At 34.6% G+C, this 9,019-nt stretch overlaps 1 protein-coding gene across 1 annotated transcript; it reads right to left on the bottom strand.

Moving 5' to 3' along the window:
- Positions 1-4,818: 4,818 nt before the first annotated feature.
- CBG18862 lies at positions 4,819-5,959 on the bottom strand (the record flags this gene model as incomplete). Its single annotated transcript, XM_002646406.2, has 2 exons — positions 4,819-5,084; positions 5,842-5,959. The coding sequence occupies 2 exons, from the start codon at positions 5,957-5,959 to the stop codon at positions 4,819-4,821; spliced, it is 384 nt and encodes a 127-aa protein (XP_002646452.2).
- Positions 5,960-9,019: the final 3,060 nt, after the last annotated feature.

Genomic DNA, 9,019 nt, shown 5'->3' with positions numbered 1-9,019 from the left:
GGGACGCGGCTAGTGATAAGAGCAGCTATCACTGATAAGATTGCACAATAAAAAGGGGCGGAGCCTAGGATGACTTGGCGTTTGAATTTTCATTTGTTGGCATTGTCTTCAGAGAAAGGGAGGGGAAGGGAGGTGGCAAATTATAGGGTTTTATCGGGAAAAAAATTTGAAAACTTCGAAAAAAATGGCATGATTATTTTAACTGAAATGTGCACTTGAAATGCACTTTTTCGATTTTTCCAGAAGTCTGAATTTCTGAATTTCTGAATTTCAGAAATTCAGAAAATCTATAATTCTGAGATTGGGAGTTTTGGAAATTCCGAATTTCAAAATTCCAAGATTTTTGATTTTCTAATTTCTTGGAAATGCTAGAACTTTTACATTCTAGGATTTTAGGATATTTTGGATTTTCCAGAGTTTTCTATTTTATTGGAATTCTAGAATATTGAAATTTTCGAGGATTTTATTTTTGGGTTTTCAGCATTTTTGGATTTTTCAGAATTTCGGGTTTTTTGAGAATTTCAAAATTTTTGTATTTTCTGAATTTCTGAAGTTCTGAATTTCTGAATCTCTGAATTTCTGAATTTCTGAATTTCTGAATTTCTGAATTTCTGAATTTCTGAATTTCTGAATCTCTGAATTTCTGAATTTCTGAATTTTTGAATTTATGAATTGCTGATGTTCTGAATTTTGAGTTTCTGAATTTCTGAATTTCTGAATTTCTGAATTTTTGAATTTCTGAATTGCTGAATTTCTGAATTTCTGAGTTTCTGAATTTCTGAATTTCTGAATTTCTGAATTTCTGAATTTCTGAATTGCTGAATTTCTGAATTTCTGAATTTCTGAATTTCTGAATTTCTGATTTTCTGAATTTCTGAATTTCTGAATTTCTGAATTTCTGAATTTCTAAATTTCTGAATTTCTAAATTTCTGAATTTCTAAATTTCTGAATTTCTGAAGTTCTGAATTTCTGAATTTCTGAATTTCTGAATTTCTGAATTTCTGAATTTCTGAATTTCTGAATTTCTGAATTTCTGAATTTCTGAATTTCCGAATTTCTGAATTTCTGAAGTTCTGAATTTCTGAATTTCTGAATTTCTGAATTTCTGAATTTCTGAATTTCTGAATTTCTGAATTTCTGAATTTCTGAATTTCTGAATTTCTGAATTTCTGAATTTCTGAATTTCTGAATTTCTGAATTTCTGAATTTCTTTTGAAAATATTAGAATTTTTCGAAATTTCAAAAATTTCGAAATTCAAATTTTCCCAAATTTTCAACGTTTTCGAAAAGGGAATGAAGGATGAAAGAATTTCAGAGAAGAATGAAAATTTTCATCCAAATCCAGGAAATCCAGAAAATCCAAAACGAAAATTGAAATTGAAATTTAATCCAAACCCTCAAAATGAAGGGTAAATGGAAAATGGAAAATTGAAAAGATAAATAGAAATATGAAATCCTTCCCCTCCTCTTCTTCTCCAAACACTCAAAATCAATAGAAAAAGAGCACAGCGTCATTTTTTTTGGACCCTTCTCCTTCCTCTTTTCCCTTCTTTTTGCCCCAAAAACCGAACGACAAGTCAACAATTTCCTCTTCTTTTTTCCTTCGTTTTTTGTTGTTTCTCTGCGTCTCTCACTTCTACCTACTCTCTCAAGCTTTGCTCTTACTCTTTAAAAGTTTTTTCTGGGGTCCCTAGAGCCTAGAGATCAAGAGACGCAGAGAGAGAGAACGTCAGAGCAATGAAGAAAGTGAGCACTGCGCCTTTGAACTTTGAGGACCTACAAAAGGGGCCCAAAACTTTTCTACTTGTCTAAAAAGTCCAGGTTACACTGAAAAAGAATAGAGCTTCATTTTCGTAAGTGACAAGTTTTTGGCTAGATTTCATTTGCCATTGTGTCCTTTAAATTTTTAAAGGCACATATCTCACTTAGAAAGTTTTTAACAAAAAAGTTGTCAATTACAAAAATGAAGCTCTAATTTTGTTAGCCAAAACTGCAATAACGCCAAATTTCTAGCTATTTCGATTGCCGAGATACGGCGCTTTGAAGTTGACGAGCTAGAGAGTATGGAAAAGGAGGAGAGCGCAGTCGACAAGACACTCTAACTGACTGCGTCTCTCGAAATTTTTAAATCGCTGTATCTCGGCTTCTAGATGAGCTAGAAACTTCAATTTTTTACCGAAATGCAGGGAATTGAATAGAGATTGTAATTTTTCTCAAAAAATCAAAATTCAATTCTTTAGAAGATGTGCCAACTAACAAGGCTCAACTACCAAGACTAGCGGATTCCCGTTTGCTTATCACTAATTTCTGTTTGTTCCCTTGAGTTGTTCCACTGACTGACACCGATCTTGCTAGTACAATGTTTACCAACCAACATCATTATATAGTCTATAGCGAAACTACTGATAAGGAGCACCGTGCGTTTCATGTGCAGTGAAAAGAGTCCAGGCGACCCCAATTTTTTTGTTCAATGTTAGTGGCTGAAACAAGCGTCAAAAAATCTACACAAAGTTCATAAATCAACAGCTAGTTGCTCTAGAAGTCGAGATACAGCGATTTGAAGTCTGGAGATGAGAGACGCAGAGGGTCTCGTTGTCTGCGTCTCCCCAATTGCTGTATCTCGGCTCACAAAAGAGCTAGAGAATCGGTTTTTGTTTCATTTTGTAGTAAAATAAATTTTAAAATTTTCTAAACAGAAATCAAGTTTCTAGGTATTCTAGAAGCCGAGATACAACGATTCATAGATTGGGGCGAGAGACGCAGAGAGTTTCGTTGTCTGCGTCTCACTAATCGCTGTAGCTCAGCTCACGAAAGGCCTAGAAACCTGGTTTCTATGGCATTTTGTACGAAATTGAATTTTATAATTTTCTAATCAAAAAGTCTACTTCTAGCTAGTCTAGAAAGCGAGATACAGAGATTCGAATTTTGGAGGTGAGAGACGCAGTGTGTCTCGTTGCGTGGGTCTCTTCACAGCGCTGTATCTCCTCGTCCCTTAGAGAAGCTAGAACACTAATTTTCGTGATTTTTGATCTTCCGACCTATTCCCTGGCAATCTTTAATGTTCATTCTGTAATCTTATCTGTGTACAATCTTTATTGGTTATTATCGTTATTAGTTCATTGACTGTTTATTTGTGTCTTGTAGTTAAGCAATTGCAAAAACATTATTAATAAATTTATACCCAAAAATACAAATATAAAAATATACAAAAAGGGATCATATCTCATTTTTTGGGGATTTTTGAAATTTGAAGTTGATTTTTGGGGTCGAAAAATGGGTATTATGAGATTGGGGATGTTCTGAAAGTGAGGTTGAAAAGCATATAATGGTTTTAAAAAAATTGGAAAGTCGGAAATGGAAAAAAAAGGATTAATACGGAAAATGGACAAGTTTTATGGGCGATAAGAAAATTTTTGAAATTTTTGGGATTTTTGAAATTTTGAGATTCTGAAGCATTCTGAGATTCTGAGATTCTGAAATTCTGAGATTCTGAGATTCTCAGATTCTGAGATTCTGAGATTCTGAGATTCTGAGATTCTGAGATTCTGAGATTCTGAGATTCTGAGATTCTGAGATTCTGAGATTCTGAAATTCTGAGATTCTGAGATTCTGAGATTCTGAGATTCTGAGATTCTGAGATTCTGAGATTCAGAGATTCAGAGATTCAGAGATTCTGAGATTCTGAGATTCTGAAGCATTCTGAGATTCTGAGATTCTGAGATTCTGAGATTCTGAGATTCTGAGATTCTGAGATTCTGAGATTCTGAGATTCAGAGATTCAGAGATTCAGAGATTCTGAGATTCTGAGATTCTGAAGCATTCTGAGATTCTGAGATTCTGAGATTCTGAGATTCTGAGATTCTGAGATTCTGAAATTCTGAGATTCTGAGATTCTGAGATTCTGAGATTCTGAGATTCTGAGATTCTGAGATTCTGAAGCATTCTGAGATTCTGAGATCCTGAGATTCTGAGATTCTGAGATTCTGAGATTCTGAGATTCTGAGATTCTGAGATTCTGAAATTCTGAGATTCTGAGATTCTGAAATTCCTAGATTCTGAGATTCAGAGATTCTGAGATTCTGAAGCATTCTGAGATTCTGAGATCCTGAGATCCTGAGATTCTGAGATTCTGAGATTCTGAAGCATTCTGAAGCATTCTGAGATTCTGAGATTCTGAGATTCTGAGATTCTGAGATTCTGAGATTCAGAGATTCAGAGATTCAGAGATTCTGAGATTCTGAGATTCTGAAGCATTCTGAGATTCTGAGATTCTGAGATTCTGAGATTCTGAGATTCTGAGATTCTGAGATTCTGAGATTCTGAGATTCTGAGATTCTGAGATTCTGAGATTCTGAGATTCTGAGATTCTGAGATTCTGAGATTCTGAAATTCCTAGATTCTGAGATTCAGAGATTCAGAGATTCTGAGATTCTGAGATTCTGAAGCATTCTGAGATTCTGAGATCCTGAGATCCTGAGATTCTGAGATTCTGAGATTCTGAGATTCTGAGATTCTGAGATTCTGAGATTCTGAGATTCTGAGATTCTGAAATTCTGAGATTCTGAGATTCTGAGATTCTGATATTCCGAAATTCCTAGATTCTGAGATTCTGAGATTCTGAGATTCTGAGATTCTCAAATTCCTAGATTCTGAGGTTCTGAGATTCTGAGATTCTGAGATTCTGAGATTTTGAGATTCTGAGATTCAACATTTCTGAGGATCTGAAATTCTGAAATTTCGGAATTCTAGAATTTTGGGATTCTGGGATTCTGGGATTTTGGGGTTATAGGATTAAAAAAGAAGGAGAAATTTGAAATTTATCCACGTTGACGTTCGATTGGGGGCATTGCTTCTTCCTCCATGTCTTCTTCCTCCTCCTCCTCTTCCTCCTCATCCTCTCCAGCACCTCCTTCCCATTCTGCCTCCTCCAACAATTGCTTCTCCAGATTCTCACAAATCCTTTCCAATCTCTTGTAGAAGTTCTCTCTTTTAATAGACAGCTCCTCCAGCTCCTGCTGCACCTCACGGACCATTGCATGTGCCTCCTGATGATGAAAGTTGACTTGTGCCATAATTTGGTCTACTGAAAATTGAAAAGAATTTGAAAATATACATAACCGTTCAAAAACCAATTATCTAGCTCGTCTAGAAGCCGAGATACAGTCTTTTGAAGTTTCGGCTATTAGTAACTATTGGGAAAGGAGAGAGCGCAGACAGTCAGACACTCTAAACGTTTGCGTCTTTTTAGTAACTTCAAAGTGCTGTATCTTGGCTTTCAAATGAGCTAGAAACCAGCTTTCTAGCTCATCTAGGAGCCGAGATACAGCGCTTCGAAGTTTGAGGATAGAGACGCAGAGTGTCTCGTTGTCTGCGTCTCCTCAAACTGCTGTATCTCGGCTCCCAAAAGGCCCAGAAAGTTGATTTTGAGTTTATTTTGTAAAAAATTGACTTTCCTGCATTTCTGAACGCAAAACAAGCCTCTAGCTAATCTAAAAGTCGAGATACAGCGCTTTAAAGACTGGAGGTGAGAGACGTAGCGTGTCTCGTTGTCTGCGTCTCTTCTAAACGCCGTATCTAAGCTTATAGAAGGCCTAAAAACCAGCTTTTTGTGTCATTCTGTAGGAAATCAAAGTTTTCAAATTACTGAGGATAAAACGAATTTCTAGCCCATCTAGAAGCCGCGATACATTGCTTTGAAGAGACGCAGACAGTTAGAAACTCTGCTTTTTTCACCAAAACTCCAAAGCGTTGTATCTCAGATCTCAGACGAGCTAGAAACACCAAACTTCGATAAAAATGACGCAAATTTCATGAAGAATTTGTTGTTTTGGTCTTCTTACGTTTTTCATTAAGCAAAATTTGACTAGCTGTCAAGCTGCTGCTGCATGGACTTCCCGATTGATTCTCAACCTCAAGATCCTCGGTCTCCTCTTCGGCTTGACGTTTACGAGTACACATTTGAGATTCTGAAGTTTTGAGATTCTAGAGTTCCAAAGGATTTAAAAATTCGGAGATTTCAATCCCTCGAAAAGTGCGAGCGAAAATTTCTAGTCAAGATTCAAAACGATGGTTTCCAGAGCCCAAAGAGACGCAGAGAAAGATCAGAAGCATGGCGACGAGGAAGAAAAGGATTAAAAAGAATACGAATAAGAAGAAAATGGAGAAATTGAGAGCAACACACTCATATGCACATCTAGGTGCTCGCGGAACCCAACACGAGCTTCAAGGAGAGCTCGAAAACGAGCCAAAATGAGCCCTGTGTCAGAAGGCAGGCGCTGTGGTGCATCGATTTTCATCAGCCAGGATAATAAGAGGGTAGGGAAGAAGAGCTCTATTTTCCTTTTCTGAGTAAAAGAGAGAGAGAGAGAGAAAGAAAAAAGCTGTTGCTATGGGGATAAGAAGAGGGGTCTCCCTTCTTTAAAGGCACATATGAGTTTAACTGAAAATTCTAATAAATTTACTGCATAGCTTGAAAAGTGTCTAAAAATCTACAAAACAGTTCAAAAACCAACTTTCTAGCTCACCTGGAAGCCAAGATGCAACGCTTAAAAATTTTACATTGAAAGATGCAGTGTGTCTCGTTGTCTGCGTCTCTTCAAATCGCTGTATCTCGGCTCCCAAGAAAGCTAGAAATCTGATTTTTTTTATTTTGTAGGAAATTGAATATTTGTAGATTCTTCATAAGAATCATCTTTCTAGCTAATCTAGAAATCGAGATACAGCGCTTTGAAGTTTAGAGGTGGGAGACGCAGACAGTTAGAGTGCTCTCATTGTCTACGTCTCCCTAAAACTTCGAATCGCTGTATCTCGGTTCACAGAAGGCTTTTATCACCCAAATGCATGATAAACACCAATTACTTCAAAACATCCTTCAAAAATGTATATCTTCTTCAAAGGCGCATTTGAAAATTTTCGAAGTTTCGAAAAAAAATTAAATGCTGGCTTGTTTATACTCGTTTGAAAGCTCTTGATTCACTGATTCTAACTGTAAATTTGTCAACCGATTTGGATCAAAAATAAGAAAGATTCTGTAAAATTACTACTGTAGATTAGGAATTTTCGGAACCTTTTTGGTTTTTTTTTCTAATAATCTTCAAAGTACAATAGAGTCCCGAAATTCTGAAAAAATTGCGTTTTCAGGAATTCAAAATTTCGAAAATCCTCAAAAAACACTTCGAAAAATACCCTTGCGAAAAATATGTTGAAATTTGTTCCCAATTTTTTTTCCAAATTTTGAGGTGATGTCATTTTTTCCCTCCAAAATTATTAATACTTCTTTGGTTTTCTGAACCAAAATGAAATGAAATCATAATCCTTCAAAAACAATTCAGATGATATCAGAAAGCTCATAATATTGTTTTTCTGACTTTTTCAATTTTTTCAAAAATTTTTAAAATCAAAAAAAAATCGAAAATTCCGAAATTCCTAAATTCTAAAATAAAAAAAAAGAATGTCAAAAAGTTGTGTTTTTTCATAAAAATGTGATTGTGACTGGAAAAAAAATATGTGGTGTGGGATGATCAAAAGAGGGCGGGACATCTGGACAAACAGAGGTACAAGAAATAGAGGGTTACTGTATCTACTAGGATTACTGTATCTCTAGGAAAAAATTATACTGTACGAAAAAGAAAAAGAGATGCATTTTCTGGGAGAGAGGGGCAAAAAAGATCACATTGGGCGGTCAGGTTTTTCGGGGAAAAGTGAATACCAAGTGAGAAAAAAATATTTTTTTTGGAATTAAAAAAATCATGAATTTTAGATAGATGGCAAAAATGGATTTTTTTTTGAATTTTTACACTCAAAAAAATTTAATTAACGCTGAGCAATTCCAATAACTGGAAGACGTGGGTCCCGTTTTGGCGGCGGCAGTTGTGGCACTTGGAAGACGTTGATGCCAAGTCTGAAAATTTTTAATTTTAAATTTTTCTGAATTTCTGAATTTCTGAATTTCCGAATTTTTGAATTTCTGAATTTCTGAATTTCCGAATTTCTGAATTTCTGAATTCCTGAATTTCTGAATTTCTGAATTTCTGAATTTCTGAATTTTATGAATTTCTAAATTTCTGAATTTTTGAATTTCTGAATTTCTGAATTTCCGAATTTCTGAATTTCTGAATTCCTGAATTTCTGAATTTCTGAATTTCTGAATTTCTGAATTTCCGAATTTCTGAATTTCAGAATTCCTGAATTTCTGAATTTCTGAATTTCTGAATTTCTGAATTTTATGAATTTCTGAATTTCTTAATTTCTGAATTTCTGGATTTCTGAATTTCTGAATTTCTGAATTTCTGAATTTCTGAATTTCTGAATTTCTGAATTTCTGAATTTCTGAATTTCTGAATTTCTGAATTTCAGAATTCCTGAATTTCTGAATTTCTGAATTTCTGAATTTCTGAATTTTCTGAATTTCTGAATTTCTTAATTTCTGAATTTCTGGATTTCTGAATTTCTGAATTTCTGAATTTCTGAATTTCTGAATTTCTGAATTTCTGAATTTCTGAATTTCTGAATTTCTGAATTTCTGAATTTCTGAATTTCTGAATTTCTGAATTTCTGAATTTCTGAATTTCTGAATTTCTGAAATTTCGATAAAATCCCGAATTCACAAAAATCTCATATTTCAAAAAAACCTCATAAAATCAAAAAATTCTGGAAATTTCAAATTTCTGGAAAATACGAAAATTTCAAAAAATCCCAAAATTGCAAATTTCCAAAAATCCTAAAATTCCAAAAAATATCGAAATTTAAAAATTCTATAATTCGAAATTTCGTTTTTTTTTAAATTTCGAAATTCTGAACGTCTGAACTTCCGAATTTCTGAATTTCTTTTTTTTTCCAAAAATCCTAAAACCCAAAAAAGATTCTTTTCTCACCGATTTCCGTCCGTGTCAAAACGACTACTCTTATAAACCTATCTCTCATTCTCCTCCTTTTCATTTCCAATTTCACGACACCGACGCCATATTCCCCTTCTTCTTCTACTTCGTTTTCCACCCCAATTTTCTCAATTTCCATGTA

This window comes from Caenorhabditis briggsae (assembly GCF_000004555.2).
Source record: "Caenorhabditis briggsae complete genome, chrI, whole genome shotgun sequence".
Classification (NCBI taxonomy): Eukaryota; Metazoa; Nematoda; class Chromadorea; order Rhabditida; family Rhabditidae; genus Caenorhabditis; species Caenorhabditis briggsae.
This window is presented reverse-complemented; position numbering and strand designations above follow the sequence as displayed.